Here is a 17,096-nt window from a genome sequence, read left to right as displayed (position 1 = left end):
CTTTCTACATGCTACCCAGAATGGCTAGAGAGAGGGTGTAATTCTGAACTGCACCACTACAGACTGCAGTGAGGGAGCGTATCTTTAAATGCTTTCTCCCATTAAAACAAAAAAACAAAAACCACCCACAAGCTGCAAACACCACAGGCAGATGTTTTGTATATCCCTCTACCTGATGGACTAGTTTGCACATAGAAGGAACCGTTTGTGGGGGAAGCATTTAAGTGGGGGGCGGGGAGATACATGCCCTACCTGCAGCCTGAAGTGGTACCTATGCAAAATTCTTCCACCTCAGTCTCCCAGCTCATTCTGTGTAATGGGGGTAGAACGGGCTTAGGTATTTACTTGTTTAAATTGTTTATATTTATTACCACATTTTCATGGCAGAAAAAAGTTTTAACCGTTGAATTCACAGTGCTGGTGAACACCTCCCCCCCCCACCCCCAAAAGCAGGAAGAACAAGGTTAGAATCTGAATGCATTTAGCGAGAGGTTTTTTGTTGGTTTGTTTTTTAAATCCTACTGAAAAGGAAGCAAAAGTATTGAGAAAGTGGAGAACGGGACTGGCCTCACCTCATCTCTTAACTCTTCTGGAGACCGGTGTACAAACCATTGCACCGCAGCCTGGGGCGACTTTGGGATGCACTCCAAGAAGGTGCTGTTGTGTTCCGTCCCATAGACCACCTTCTCCTCCGTGCTGTCGAAATCATCCACTATGGAAACAGGAGGGTGCCCATATCAGAGACTGCTAGCTGAGCAGAAAGAGCCCATCTCCTTGCAGAGGGCCACGGCCTACGTAACAGGGCAGAATACTGCAGCTGAACATGGGGAGGGGCTGGGGGCTGGGTTTAAAGCCTTGCTGAGCCAGGGACTTGTTCTGTGGCTCTTTGACACAGAGAGGTCTGTCACATGCAAGCAAAAGCTTGACCTGTACACCTGGGGACACTAAAATAATTATTTTTTTCTATGTGCATGAAGGCTCCTCTGAGGCACATCTGTGATAACATAATGGAAGCCTCAGCTAATGCTAGCTGCCCAAACAGTTGCTGTTTTCACCACCACCCTGTGTTTTCAAGGGCTGTGGATATGGCTTATGACAATGCCCTTGTTAAGAAACCTTGAGACTGGCAAGCCTGGTGTTTTAAAACTTCCCTGTAAGTGTCTGGAACAGCAGACATCATATCAGGATGCCCTGCCAGCCATGTCCCACACCAGCACCATTTTTTCCTGTCTGGCAGTAAAATATTAACCTCTCCACCAGACTCCTCACCTATTAGAGATGACTGTCTTCAGCATTCCCTACCTACAGGGACTCTTCCTCATTGGCCCCTCTGGCTTTTAGTTGCAAATAAGAATCACCCAAATTAAACATCGTAGAACACAAACTGGCATAGTTTCTTCTTCTTCTTCTTCTTTTTTTGCTGCAGCTTCAGTTTTTAAAATAAAACATGGCATCTTGCCCATAGTCGTTCATCATGTGATCATCTATGTTAGCTTCAACAATCTGATTTAGAGTTTTAATTTTTTGTCCTGGCACATATTTAATGTTTATCCTACTCACACCCATACCCCCACAGCCTCACCTTTTTACACTTCTCTTAACTGAATTCCTGGGCTGTACTGCTTTCTTGTAACACTCAAGCAATGCTTGCCTCCGTCTCCACCAGCTTGCTTAGAACACCTGCCTACATTATTAGATTCTAGGCCATAGGAGATTGGGAAGGTGGTGGGGCTGAAGCTACCTGAAGTAGGGGACTGGGAGATTGGCTGGAAGAGAGGCAGTGTGCTGTAGTGGTTAGAGTTTTGGACTAAGACCTGGGAGACCCCAGGGCTTAAATCCCACTCAGCCATGAAATTCACGAGGTGACCTTGGGCCAGTCACTTGCTCTCAGCCTAACATGGTTTTTGCTGTGATTAAATGAGGAGAAGGAGAACCATGTATGCCACCTTGAGCTCCCTGGAGAAGAAGGTGGGATAGAAATGCAAAATAAATGCAATGAAATGAGTAAGTATACCTCCTCCCAAATAAATAGACGGTAACTTTGTGAGATTCTCATGGCCTCTGATCTAATGAGCACGTTGTGGCAAAAAAGAGAGCAACACAACAGCAAACATATTGCCACTGGGCTACCCTACTGAGCTTGCACTGCAACAGAGTGTATTGCGTACACAGCTGCCCCGTTCTCTTCATAACCCACAGCTACTGGTCTGGGTATGTACCTTGCATGTTTCCTCACCTGTCAAGTTTTGATCCAGGCACTGGTGCATGGGGTTCCCATTCCGGATGTCCTGCCGACGAAAACGACGCTTGCCTGATGCCTGGTACCTGGTGCAGGTGAGGCCATCCCAGGCACAGTAAGGGTCCCGTGCTAGGCAGCACTCCGCACAGGCTGTCCCGTACGTCTCACACTGATGCAGTTTCACTTGGGCAACTCCCACCCGGGAGCCTACATACAACATTTGCTGTCAAAACAAAGGAGGCTAGGTGAGTTGGAATTGTACTAAACTGCAGAGTCCTTACTCTCCAACCAACATTTTCAACAGCATTCCTATGAGAGCTAAAGGAGCGAAGCCTTGCAGTGTAGCTTTGATGCACTCCTTTATCTCCAGCATAAACTCATCTCCTGCACCCAGTAGAACAGCCTTTGCCAACCTGGTAGCCTCCAGATATTTTGGACTGCAGGTTGGCAAACAGAAACTTGGGCTGCAATTGGAGGCAATTGCCTGAAGACAATATTGCCTGAAGACAATTCTCTTTTCAAATTTGCTGCTGGGACACTAGAGAATAATTAGGTTAAGATTTGCCTGAACTACCGGTAAATCTAAAGCAACCAAGGGATTGCAAAACAGGCTGACAGTTCTAGATATAATATCCAGGTGGGAGAGCAATACAAGGAATGTTGCAGGTCATGACAGAAGTACGCTGTCAGGTATACAGGGAGTGAAAGGCAGCCTTTCAGGTTACAAGGAGTAAAGAGGGACGAGTGTGTTGCATGCTTGGACTCTAATGCAGCGTGATTTATGGGAAATGGCGAAGGGTAGGAATGCTCTCACTAGTTCTGCTAGCTTTCCTGGGAACTAAATAATAGATGAAGATTAGAGTCCGGGGGGGGGTGTCTATTTACAGATCTAAACAAACATTACAGAAGTAGAGGAATTTTATCTGTTTGGACAAAACAAAAAAAGTTCAGGTGGTGAAGAAGGTCAAAGAGCAAGCAAAATGTACATGACTGAGGTTCTGCATGGCAGGATTGTACTAAAATAAGGACCTTGCAGTTTATGAATGATTCAAGTGTTTAACAGAGCAGAATTATTTTGCATTGACCCTTGGGTTGCTGTCCTGGTATAGCAGAATCTAAAACCGAGGTCCATCTTTGTAGTGAAACATGCTTATTTCTGTTCAGCCTTGTTAATGAGAACCCTACGAGCATCTCCAGAAGTGTCCCACCCACCTCACCTGCCAACACATGATGCCTTCTATACACATAATGTATGGCTGTGAATGAACCTTGCACCTAGGTGTGAATTGAGGGTCAAAACAGACATCAGATGGGGGATCTGTGATTGGATCTCCTGGGATTAAAACAAACAAACCTTTATTATAAAGCTGCTGCAGGGGTCTTTGGTCTTTAATAGATAGGGTTTTATTTTGGTAACAGTGCTGGATTGCCACCACCAGAGCCTGCAGTAGCCAATGGCTTGGCTGGCATTTCTAAAGCATTCCTGCACAGTGGCTTCTCCACCACCATACCTGTACTTTAAAGAAGTAATTCATTACTCACTCGCTTGACAGATATTTCCATCTTAGTAATAGGGACTGGTGCCTGAAGGGAGAAAAATAAATGGCTTCTCAGGTAAACATGCTGCAGAACTGATCCCTGCCCCAATCCCCCACAACTGCACATTTCTGTCCTGCATTTCCTACAGAGATATTGGGTCACTCAGTTTCCCACTATTCTCACACAAAAACAAAGGCACATGGACACGCACAAACAGAGAGACAAAGAAATTGTTCAGGATTAGAGCTTTAGTAATGTTGAAATGCCATGTCCTATGTATGACATATGGCATAAGATAAAAAGGACAGTATGTGTGGAAACTGGGTTATAACAAATATACTTCTGTGACATGAGCACAGAATTAGACAAGTAATATCTGCTAGTACACAAATATGCATCCATGCTGCAAGAATGTACAAGAGAGGTATATCCAGTGCTATTTTTCTAGCAAAAGAGGTGCCAGAACTCACCATGAACACCTCCCTTGTTCTCTTAGAATGACAATGGGGCCCACCTAAGAGGTGCTGAAACTGAGTTTCTGTGAGTTCCCACTAAAAAAAGCCCTGGATACATCCAATCTACATGTGAACAAAGAAGAATACTTAGCTAATTACATGTCTGTGTAATACAGCCATGATTAGCATATCTGTTCCAGGATCAGGTTGTACACGTTGCCCCCCCCCCTTTTTTTTAACCTCACCTTAAATACTTGAAGCTCCTCCAAAATGACTTCTTCGGCTGCTGCAAAGTTGCCTCTCTGAAGGGCTATAACCTTCAGTACAGAGCCAGCATCTAGGAAGGAGGAAAGGGAGAACCGTGAAACAAAGGCAACTACCTCTGTGGCCACCAGGCATTCTGTCAGAGGCAAAAGCCTGCTCCTCTTTGACCACTGATCTCTACCATGGACAGAAACTTGCAAAGAAAGACAGCTTGTCCTTGAGGACCATGTTATTCCTACAGAAAGCACTTATAAAAGACACAAAGGAAGCTGCTATTGGAAGTTGAGAGAGAGCTGGGATTTGACTCCAGTTTACACCACTGACTGCATGTTTGATCATGGATGTCTTCTTCACTTCTCCTGTCCTTGAATCCATTTTGCTTATGAGCTATTTTGTGGGAAGCCTATGCTAGTTTAAGGGAAATTGTTTCTCAGCTGATAGAGGGGTAGCTTCATTGGCTCACCGGGACAAGATGAAAGAGGAGAGCCCCTTCAAAAGCCCTCTTATTCCCCCGCCTTGGTCTTTCAAGGAACTTTTCAACTTCTTGCATCTAGTCAACTAGGTACTTTATCTCGCCTAAGAATGGAGTGTATCACAACATGGATACAGAAAGAATGCTTATTGATACAGCGGCCTAGGACAGAACAATAATGGATAAATGATAAACGCAAGTTCCAAAACAGCAATCACCTACAAAGAGTAAATGTGGGTGGGAACTGAGGAAAGAGAGAAGCTGGCAAGCTTCAAGAGTCATTCTGTAAGACAGCAGGAAACTTTGCTGAGGCCCCCGGGGTTTTAGTTCATATACAAAAAGGTTTAATTTGATCCAGGGATCACAAATACTTAGTTGGCCCCAAACCTGGTTTTCCATACCCAAGCTCAGCCTCAGAGCATGCAAAATTCCAAGAGATTGCCTCTAATATTCACTTCCACATTGACAGATGCCCATACCAAGCCCTAACGCTCCACGCAATTGCACCTGTGCCAATGAACATGACATCATACTGCCCATCCTCAGCTTCCACACGGTCTACCACTATCTGCCGCAGGCGGTGCTGCAGGTTGGTTTTCACCAGCACAGGCCGGCGATGCAGAGGGTACACAGATCTGCTCATCAGTGGGTGGGCACGGGCAAAGTGCAGGACCTCGTCAGGGTAGTCCTTGGTGGAGGAGTACTGCCGGCTTGGCTGATTGGTGGTTTTGCTGGGGCACTGGAACGGAGGGAAAAGAACATCATTTCAGCCAAATGAGACTCTGTTCCTGCTGCTTCACCTCAGAGCAGGATCACAATGAAAAGTCTCCAATGATTCTTGACTTATAGGAATGATTCTGACTAGGGCAGGGGTGGGGAACCACAGGACATACCCCTCTATCTGGCCCTTGGCCCAGGCCACACTTCCTCTCCAGCCACACCTTTCACTTGCCTCGAGTGTTTTTGCCTGGCTGGACTGTGTCTTTGAACTCGGAAAATGACTCTAGCTTGCCTGGATGGAAGTTGGGGTGGGGGGTTGTAGGAACTAGCTTACTGAATAAAGGTCACTCACTGCTCTGTCCACGTTTGACTCTTGTCCCACTCACCACTGGCATGTGGCCCTCAGAAGGTTGCCAAGAAGGAAATACGGCCCTCAGGCTGAGAAAGGTTCTCTAGAGAGTTTTTGACTGCTTAAGTGAATACCATCCCTAAAAGTTCATTTAGTTCAGCATCCAGTACCAGACAGAAGCCCCTGGAAAATTCATTTATAAATCAGCACACGTCTCAGTTGACCTCGTTAGGAAGAGTCCACTGTTTGCTTCTGTCTTCAGTACTAGAAATATATCTAACACGAGACACAATGGTTCCGACTGGATAAAGCGGAAGAAATGCTACACTGACTGGCAGAAGATCTCCAGGGTTTCAGAGAGGGGGATTTCCCAGCACTACTGGAGATGCCAGGGATTGAATGTGGGACCTTCTGCACACAAAGCATGTGCTCTAACCACTGGGATACTGGCCCTTGGCTGCTCTCGGAACTTGCTCTACCTGGACTATGTGCTTATCTTCTGTGATGTCTCTCTGTTGCAGAGGACACTTCAGTCACTTGCGACAAAGTATTTGTCCAACCCCTCAGAAATGTCTGCTTCCCAATCAGAACGTCACCCACTTGCAACTTTTCAACTTGGATTAATGCCTTTGCATGAGCCTTAACACTGTTCCACAAAAAGAAGTTGATAGTTTTTGTTTTTTAAAAAACCCAACTAAATGCCATATTCCACGCATGTCAACAGGGGACTTTTCCTGAAAGACCACTTGTTTGCTTTGCATGGAGTTGCCAGTTCACCCTAACATCTCCTACCTCATGAAATACTGCTAGACACAAACTTCAGATATACAGCCAGGGTCTTAAAGGCGCTGCCAGATAACATGCGAAATCAGCATTAGTTATTAAGTAAAAAAACTATGATTAGGAAGTTCTTTTTAAGATTGTTTTCATAGTTCAGGTATGAATTACTTACAACTCCTGGCCTCGGGTAAGGCACCTTGCCCTCATAAGCTGCCCACTGATGGTCTGGGCCATCTTTATGAGCAAATGGTCCATTAAAAACCTCCCAGATGTCTGCCATACGATATACGCAGATGGCAAAGCCTTGGAAGACATTGCTGCAATGAGAGAGGTTTAGCCATAGTAAAAACCTATTTGGGGAAAGAACATTTTTTCCAAACTCTGTCTTAATATTTAGTATTGTGTGTATTCAATGCTTAGGTATATTAGGGAGTGAGGTAAAATACAGCCTTACATTTCAAGTTGTAAATGCTTCAAAATCATCCAAGAGGATTGTATATAATCAGATATTAAGAATTCCATATCAGAGAGCATGGCCTCCATTCTTCAAATTAACAGTCTAAGTACTGAAAAACTGGCAAGCTATAATGAGTCATTCACTAGAGAAACACAAGACGATTTGTGCTACTGATAATATAGGGGAAGTTATACGCAATCCAGGTTTCCACACTGTGTGCACCTGCTTCATTTCTGATCAGTGCATGTCCCGTAACTTCCTGGTAAAATCCTGTAACTTTTCATACCACAAAAGTTCTGGCATTTTCTTTTTTTTGTCCCCCAATAGTACCAGAGTGCCCCCCCAGATGGCAATAATGCAAAGAACACTGGCAAAGCATCAGAGAACAACTAACAAAGAGGAATGATATGTACACAGTCCGTCATAAATCCACTACTAATGCACTATTATTGCATCAACAACATGTTAGGAGAATGGGCTCACAGAAATAACACCAAGCTGGAGAGGCCCTCAGAGATGATTTGTATGGATGAGAGTTGTTCGGTCAAGGTATATAGTGCTAGACATCTCAAGGTTCCCCTCAGAAACAAAAAACAAACAAACCACAAAGGCAAAATAATCTCACCTGATGGTGCTAAAGAGTGCATAGATCTCAGGGCTCTTCCCATCTTTGGTCCTCAGGAGGAAGACATCCTCTGTTTAAGAGATGTTTGATTCACAGCATTTAAAGGGCTCTCCCATGCACCTAACTTTGTTCACCAGCTTACCAACATACACATTCCAAGAAACTAAAATCCTGTTTTAGTCAATTGGATTGCTTAAGGTATGCAAGTAGCTGGGGGCTGATGGATGCTGGTACCAAAGAGACAGCTGAAAAGATTGGTGTGTGTATGTGTGATTTGGCTGTAACACACTTGTAGTCCCCAACATACAATTGATAGGGCCGGCCCTACCACTAGGCAGAATGAGGCAGGCAGCTCAGGCAGCAGATTTGGGGCATTACAAAAAGGCAGCAAAGTGTTTACTGTTCATTTTGTTGTTATATTGTTAGTGCTAGAGAGAAGGAATAGTGCTTGTGGAATATTTTGGCAATCCTGGCAAGCTTTAGAAACTGTCCACCTTGACTAGGTTGGGGAGGGTGCCATTTGCTGCCCTGCCTCAGGCAACAAAACGTCTTGGGCCAGTCCTGATCTTAGTTATTTCCTAACGCAAAAGTATGTTACCTTCATCGCCTATTCATAGGGTGGGGAACCTGTGGCTCTCCAGACGTTGTTAGACTCCAACTCTCATTAGCTCCAGACAACGTGGCCCATGTCTTGGGAGATGGGGCTTCTGGTCGTCTCCCATCCAAAGCATTGCTCACTTTCATATTTCCTTAGCTTGAGCATGGCTGTAGCCATGAGGTGCCCCCTGACTGTTCACTGAGACGGACCCCTCCCCCATTCTCCTCATATTGCCAAATTAAACCCCACTTTTCAAGGCTTGGCTTCCAGCTGACAAACTGAGGAGCTAATCCTATGAAAAGCAACCAATCCTGAGCTCGTTTCTCTTACCCAGTTCATCAAAGTATGTGTCAATGCCATCTGGTCCTGGGACAGAGCACACCAGCCGGGCCTTGTTGAAGGTGCTCCACTTATGGACTAGCACTCGCTGTCCTCCAGCATCATTCTGAAAGGAGAAGAGTAAACAAGGATCCTCAGAAGTGGAGGCAGCTGGTGCTTCTGATATGAGGTCTCTTTACAAATAAACAAACAAGACATGCTTAAGCTGTGCTTTAGGAATCCTTCCAGAGGCATCAAAAGCAAAACTAAAAACTCAGAACCAAGAGGACAGATATTGGCTTCTATTCAGATTGCTCTCATTTCTGCTCCATAGATCTGTCATTCTAACACAAGGGAAACCCTTTTTTCATACAGACCTGGCCTGGGCCCACACATACATTAGCAGCTCAAAATACAGCTGGCCATTCTTTCTCTCAATTCAGATCAAAGGTGGTTTGTGCAAAAACACATCAAAATATACTATTCCATAAGAAATGGCAGAACAGATACAGAACGGATATGGATCATGGCTAACTTCCCAAACCAGCAGTGAGAGCACACTGAACACAGAGTAAACAGGTACACAACCTTGGCTTCCAAGAGACAGGACTGGTCCAAGACATTTTGCTCCCTGAAGCAAAGAACCAGATTCTGCCCTTACTTTCCACAAACAGAAACAAATTGGACTTCAACATCAGTGGTGATGGGGCAGCAGGAAGGCTAGCTTAGAGGGCACAGAGCAGACTATCTGGGACACCCAGCTCTGTCCTACAGCACCTCATCACTCAGCACTGACTTCCCTCCAGCAGCTACTGCCTGAAAAGACTGTGTTACTGCCTGCAGAGGCCATGCAGACCATGAAACTCTTGTGCTCCGCAGAGAATTCTGGGGCATATTTTAGGATGTGCTATGAAACCTCTCTTGCATGGCTAAGTAGACTAGGACTAGCAAACAAAAATACTGCTTCTGGGCAAGGGAAAGTCAAACCTACACTTCAGTTCCCTAATTGCAAAACATGCAGGGATCAGCAGTTATAGTTATTTTTTATTCAATATTGTAGCTTTTTGCATGCGCTAAGTTTGGGAGAAGCCCTGTTTCATATAGCATGAGCCTGCTGAGATGGGCTCTGCAGGTACACAGCAGAAAGGAGGACTGTTTCAGTAGTAAATCCCCAATTGTGAAATACCATCTTCAAAGATACACACAGGCAGTCCCGTGTTATCAGCTTTTTGAACGAAATCTGAACTTTTATTCTAGCACACATTTCTTATATTAAATCACATGGTTCATCAACCATGTTTTCTTTTCTTTCTTTTTTAAAGTGCATGAGGCCTTTTTGCATTTTAATTTTCAGCTTTTGTTTCTGAAACATTTATGTCTGGAAGCTGAACAGTTTTTTGTTCATTATCCCAAGACATATGTTTTATATCTCTCTCTGCCACCCAAGAATGTGGGTACCACACAAGCAGAGAATTGAATGGAAAATTCCCCCCTCTCTTTTCTTTCTGAAGGGGACTGCTAGGATTTGCATTGCACTTGTTGATGAGGCTGATTTTAGGAACTGCACCTCAGGTTGCATTCTAAGATGCCTGGAATAAATTCTGTGACTGCAGCCTCACATCATCAGCTTTTGGTAGCAGTGCTTTAACCATGTTGCAGAAATGTCCAGTTCAGTCCATGTAACCATCAATAAACATTTCTGTAGCCCTACTTCCTGCAACTACAATTTCAGACACATACCAAAAGAAGCTTTTTTTGGCTTTTACACTCTTGACTCTCATACTGAAGGATACTGCGTTCCCATCTATTTTTGGTGCTCCTTTATTTCACAGTTATCTGCTGCCATTCCAACTCCTATACTTTTCACACAGAATAACTATTTTAGTACGCAGTGTCTTATTGCATTCCTTTCAATATGCCCTGCTGCTTGAGCAGTCTTTTTATCTCCACTTGCAATCCTTTCTTTGCAGTCTTGGAAAGAGCACCAAAATTGCAATTCAACTTCACCTCTCCCCCTCCAGTTCTGGGGGTTCTCCCAAGCCAATGCTGGGGGTGCAAGGGGCACAGAAGGGGAGAAAGCCCCATTTCACATAGAAAACCTTACATAGGGCTGCTGCTGCTGGGACTCATTCCGGGAACCTCACCCAATGCAAACATATTAAAAACAATGCACAATGCAACAATTGTAAAAATGCACACACTAAACTGTAAGAATCATATTGTTAAAGCTGCCCACATGCCCAAGAGAATGAAAACTTTTTAATCCGGTGCTGAAATGATAGTAAAGTCAGAGCCAGGTGTGCCTCCTGGGGGAGAGTGTTCCAAATGACAGGAAGGCCCATTCTTGGGTCACTACCTACCCTCCCCACTGATTTTGGAATTGTGGTCTCCAGGCAGGTACATATGGGAAGAGGCAGTCCTTTAGGGACTGGGGTTCTGAGCCATATAGAGCTTAAAAGGTTGAGCCTGGAAACTAAGCAGCGGTTAGTGCAGTTGGGCCAGAACTCGCTAATCTTAGGATTATAAGAAAAATTTCTCAGAAAGACATTCATTTTCTTTACCCAAAGCCCCGCAAGCTAAACACAGCTGCTAATTGAGCCCTGAATCCCATGGGCACAAAGTGTTAATGCTCTTGAGAGATCCAACCGGTGGTGTAGCTTAAGTAGTTTTCATTGTGCGTATTTTGTGACCAAAGAAGATAAGACAACAAAGTAGTGCATCTCCTTTGACTCATATGGCAATCTGCCAGCTCTGGAAGTCAGACTATATCCACGTTTCTGCGTCTCAAACAAACAAAGAATCCCTCTCTGTGTAGGGATTGATTAATCCAATAAATAACTGCTTCATCGCTGTGTCTTAAATGTTTATTTCTAGGATTAGGAGGAGAGCAAGGAATTCACAGCCAACAGAACTTTTCTGTTTGCGTGGAAAGCTGCCAGCTCCCCTCTCTATCCTCAGCATACTGTTTCGTACTAGTTCCAAAGAATTTGAGTTATTACTCCACGATAATTTCCAGCTGATTATTTTTTTCTCCCCTATGTCTTTGCAGCAGAGGAGAGTTTACTTTTCAGTGGCAGAAGCAGGAACTGAATCCAGCTCTTAGGCCCTTCATTCCATTAGGGTGTGTCAGGAGTGAGCCGGCAGTAAATCACACTGTTCAAGTTGGAGTTAACTCTTTATTAGCAAGAACACAATCTGCACAGACTTGGCAGAGTGTCCGGCCTAATGAGCACAGCAATTCATCCCTAGTAGAGATTCCTCATGGATCAGTTGCCGAGACTGAAAGTCCCCAACTGGTCCCTCCCACCATTCCTCTGCATCCAACCAGCCCCTGACAGGGTAACTCTCAGGCTTCCCAGAAGCCAAAGGCTCAAGGTTGAAATAACTGCAATTGAAATAATCGTAACCTTTTGGAATGTGACATCTGGCTAACATATCCATGTGGAGGTCAGCTCTAGGTAGCTAACAATAATGTTTTTACCCATCAGTATTGCAATGGAGAATCAATAGCCATGAGGCCTGATGATGTGGCACAGTGCAGTCGATTCATCTAGATGTTAATCTGGCAGTGTCCTCCCAACAGTGAATGCAGCAGCTGTGGAATCCCACAAGACAAAAGGAGGGGTAAGAGCAAATGAGCATATTGACGGAGTCCTCATCTAAAAGTACTGGAGCAATCCCAACCAAATGGCACTCTGAGAGAAGGCAAGCAAAGCAGGGGGTAGACCTTCTCTGTTCCATATGGTGTAGTTCTCATCAACATTCCTAGGGTATGATGCTGTTATGATGCATATCCAATGCACGATCAGGGACAGGGGGCCTCTCTCAACAAGCAAGATGCATCCATAACATCCCCACTTCCTATGGATTTTTCCCTCCGTGATTACCTGTTGTTTATTCCCCAGTTCTTTCTTGCAAACCAGCTTTCCTCTCTTTTATCTCCACCCCCACTGCCAAAACAGATCCAATTAAGAACAGTTCTCCGTAACATAAATGAAATTGGAAAGTCTATCTTTCACTTTATATTTCCCCTCAGATTTTAAAAAGAAAAAGTTTTCAAGCCGTTCACATTCAGTATAGCAGAATGTGAAACAGCCTTGAGTAAACAGCCTGGGTCAATGGTCAATTACCAATTATCTGGGTCGTGGAGGATAAGGTTAAAATAGGCTACTTGTCATGTTGGCTATTCTGCCTCTAAATAGGAGTTGCTGAGGATCACGAGTGGGAAAAGGCTACTGTGCTCATCTCCTGCCTGTGGCTTCCCGTAAGTCTTTGGTCTGGTGCAACAGGGTTCTTTTTCTCTTCTTATCTCATAAAACAACTTTCTCCCTTTCTGCCATGACTCAGAGTGACGCATTCTGCTCCTAATTCTACTGCCATGGGAAGTTCACTCTGGCACCTGCTAAAAACATTCTTGTTTAGACAAGCCTACCCGGAATGAAGCAGGGCCTTCTTGGTTGCAGCATCATGCCGCTGGAGCTAGCTTCTCTAGCGATACCTAACATATGTGCATCTCATTATTTCATCAGGGGTTTGGGGAGCAATGCAAGGCATCAGCATTCTTTAATTTCCCCCTGCCTCTATTTGGTGGCTCTCAGGGTTCTAGTAAAAGACAAAGACGAGGCATGGAGGCAATAGTGCTCCTGAATACCAGTTGATGGAAGCCATAGGAGGATAGAGTGCTCTTGTGCCCAGGTCCTGCTTGTGGTTTTCCCACAGGCATCTGGTTGGCCACTGGATGCTGAACTAATGGGCCATTGGCCTGACTCAGCAGGGCTCTTCTTATGTTTTCACCCTGCAAGCCTAAAGTCTTCCCATCCCTGCTGTGAACTTGGAAGTCCACACAATAAAAAGGCCAAAAACAACCTCAGGAGGACCAAAACAAACAAACAAACAAACAAAGAACAGCCCCTTAAGTGAGCTGCAAGAGAAACAGTCCCAAGCAGGGGGTTTTTTTCAGAAAGGGTGTGTGTGTGTGTGTGTGTGTGTGTGTGTGTGTGTAAATCCCTTTGCAAATAGATTATCTCCAAACACACTGGGAACCAGTTCACCTCTACATGGGTTCTGCTTATATTTTGAACTGGGAAATTTCCAGTACAATTCTCCCCCCAGGCATGATCTCAATAGGTGGCCTTGAATCTTTTTCAGTCTTTCTGTTTCTTCTGCCCCACCCTCAATTTTCAATACTGGGATAACAACACCAGCCTTAAAATGTGGTACATAATAAAGACCTCATGAAAAGCCCTAAGCAATACTAACAGGAGCCTAATGTTATTTGCAGGGTTGTTGCTTGACAACAAAATGAAACAAAACATGCTATTAAACCACATCTTTAACATCTTGCGTAGTTCAGTCCTGCAAAGAAATCTGCTGCTGATTCTAGTTTAGCACCTTAAAAACCAAGGCTGTTTTAGCAAGGAGCTACTACGGAACTTGTCAATTTTACAGGTTGAAATGTTAAGACAAAATGAAATGAAATGAAGAGCTCCTTCAAGCCTCTGTCCTTTCTGAAAACATTAAGTTAAATAAAGTTAGCATAATTCAAAAGGATACTTAGTGTTAAGCACTCCAGTTTCAGCCCAACCAACAAAAATGTCTCTATACCCATTTGGGCAGGATATGACAAGTAAAACAGTTTCAAAGCAATTATTTCTTTCTTATTAATTTATACGCCGCTCCATAGTTCTCTGGGCAGCTTTACAATAGAAGAACTAAAATACAACCCCTCCAAACCATAATAATATATAAACACAGCACAAAATTAAGCAGCAGGGATAAATAAATACAAATCAGCTGAAGATTTTCAAAGCAGCATAACTCAGTCTTTAAAACCTCAGCTCCATAATGGCTCTCAAGTATAAATTATTTAACTTCAAGCCTTTAAAAATGAGGGCAGAGAGAGAAAGATACCTTCAGGAAAGGGCACAGGCTCTCTGTTCTGACACATGCTCAGCAGAAATCTCTGCTTTACCCTACGAGAAAGTGCCTTTATGGAAATCTCCAAGAAATGAATGAAACAACTCTTCTCTATAACAGATGGCAATGGGCACAGAGAAATTATTTCTGCTCTTAGTCCATTTCCTTGCAGTGCAAGTCTTCAGCTAAATTAAGATACACACAGGATGGTCCATCAGACCCTTTGATGGAATCCTTTGGAGGAAAAGCAAGTGAGCACAAAGCAGCTGTGGTGCAAAAGATCTAGGAAAAAAGGAAGGTTGGAATTGGAAGTGACATGTACAGAAAATGGGGGAGTTTCCATGTGGATGAAACGCTGAAGAATTCAAAGGCTTTGAAGGAATCCCCCCACCATGCTCCCCCCACACACACACATTATACAGAATTACCAAAAAGAAAAAATTCCATGTTCCTAACCTTGGCTTGAAAAGAAACATTTGTAGTCACAAGAGATTTATGCGGCCCTCTCAAGCCAGGCACTGTCTTGACTGAAGTGCTTAAAAATGCTGTGTGTGCCAAACAGACTTCCTATACCGTAGCTGTTGATCAGGAGCCAAAGGCAGTACAGAAGCAGATCTGATTCCAGGGCTCAGCCCAAATGGACTCAGCCCTGGTTAATAGATTTGCAAACTTGTAATATTTGAGCCCAGAGCTTTGCAGGCAGGGGGCTATTATTATTATTGTTGTTATTGTTGCTGCAGGGAGATTCTGCACATAGAAGGCAGTGGGCTCCAATCCATTATGAGCACCTTGCAGCCCCAAATGGCTGCACTTCAGTGTCCTTCTTAGTTCAGAGTGGCCCTTCTAGTACTAGGGACATAGTCATGTCACCAAATCTGACTAGTTGATCTGACATCATGATTATCATACAAAAAATGGTGATGAACCTACAGTCAGCTGAAGCTGAAAGCATAAATAATATTGCCGAGGTGTGCGTGAATCAGGGAAGGTGTTGGGTCCCCTGAAAGCCCTCATTTTAGGTACCTAAATTTGTCCAAGAAGATCTGTCTCTCTCTCTCTGTATTTAAGCCCATCCAAGGCTTATGCAACCCCTTCCACTGGCTTTGCATTAGCAGCCTATGGCTAGTACAGTAATAGGCTGTTATTTCCAGGGAGTGTGCTAGTTCTGAAATCGAAGGGCCACAAGGGATGAGTAACGGAATTTAGCCACAATCAAGCCACTGGGACATAGAAAAACCTGAGATTCTGAACCGGAGAGTTGAGCCAAAGTCAAATGCAGCCTTATGTTGTTGCAAAAGAATCAGGGAGCTTCTCTGGTGTTACCAGTGTATGGTCACCCTTTATTTTGATTGTACACTATGAGGGCTGCTCCAAGCTAGTCCACCTAGGATGCACAGTAGACTAGCCTTGTCCTGTGACATGCAGTACATTTCAAGTGACAATGGTGGGAGGAACTCACATGCAGGCACACACATATGTAAGCATATATGTCCAATAATATAGCTTTGGCGTCAGTAATGCACCAAGCTGTTGGTCTCATAGAATCATAGAGTTGGAAGAGACCACAAGGGCCATCGAGTCCAACCCCCTGTCTCCATACATTCAGTTCCTCGTGCAATGTTCCTCACACTCTACAGACAAAATAGACCCCATGAACTCACCACACACACCCTCCCCACACGGCTGAAGATGGCCCGGCCTTTGCTGTCCGACTCTGCTGCTTTCTCAGTGAAGAAAAAGTAGACTTTGTCATTTTCTCGGTCATCATTGTCTGGGATCAGATAAGCAGCAACAAACTTGGGGGCTATAAGAAAAATATTGTACGGGCACGTTAGAAAGAAATCGCCAGAAACCGCTTGAAGCATGGCACAGACCTTTATTTTATTTTATTTTTAAACCTTTTCAGGCTTCCTCTTGGCATAGTTTGTTTAGTTGTACTTAACGAGATTTATACTGTGTACAACTCAATAGGAAAAACCTGTGAGCAGTTTACATAAAACCATATAAAACATTCCTAATTAAATACTAATAAGTTCACTTTATTAACAAGTAGTTACCAAAAGAAGCAACACACAAGGTGTTCTCTTATTAATGGGCATATATTCCAAAGAGGCTTAGTTATACAGACAACTCCCCGTCCTTATTTTCTAAGTACAAATTTATTGTAGCCTTTGGCCTCCACTCCACCTCTCATCCTGTTCTCCTACCATTAAGCAGCCGCTGGTCCATCTCAGTGCGCAGAGGGGAGCGGTGTCCCATAGTTCGGAAGATCACAGAGTCCCTGCCCAAGAAATCTGCTGTTAGTCCTGTATACAAGTCTCCACCTGGGAAAGAAGCCCCACAGAAACAATCAATCCTTGCATA

At 44.2% G+C, this 17,096-nt stretch overlaps 1 protein-coding gene across 2 annotated transcripts in view; it reads right to left on the bottom strand.

The window, feature by feature from the left end:
• The window catches only part of SEMA3G (semaphorin 3G), a 76,458-nt gene that overhangs the window by 4,058 nt on the left and 55,304 nt on the right, over positions 1–17,096 (bottom strand). For both annotated transcript variants that reach the window (XM_083488698.1, XM_083488699.1), the window contains exons 6-15: positions 16,940–17,056; positions 16,394–16,536; positions 8,829–8,943; positions 7,901–7,970; positions 6,991–7,135; positions 5,477–5,708; positions 4,479–4,570; positions 3,782–3,823; positions 2,237–2,462; positions 573–712 (exon numbers count right to left, since the gene is read on the bottom strand). In XM_083488698.1, the coding sequence (XP_083344824.1) occupies positions 573–712; positions 2,237–2,462; positions 3,782–3,823; positions 4,479–4,570; positions 5,477–5,708; positions 6,991–7,135; positions 7,901–7,970; positions 8,829–8,943; positions 16,394–16,536; positions 16,940–17,056 (1,322 nt within the window). The remainder of the gene's footprint in view (positions 1–572; positions 713–2,236; positions 2,463–3,781; positions 3,824–4,478; positions 4,571–5,476; positions 5,709–6,990; positions 7,136–7,900; positions 7,971–8,828; positions 8,944–16,393; positions 16,537–16,939; positions 17,057–17,096) is intronic.

The sequence above is a fragment of the Podarcis liolepis genome (genome assembly GCF_965112155.1).
Source record: "Podarcis liolepis genome assembly, chromosome: 2".
NCBI classification, from domain to species: Eukaryota; Metazoa; Chordata; class Lepidosauria; order Squamata; family Lacertidae; genus Podarcis; species Podarcis liolepis.
Note: the sequence above shows the minus strand (reverse complement) of the source record. Positions and strands in the feature narration are given on the sequence as shown.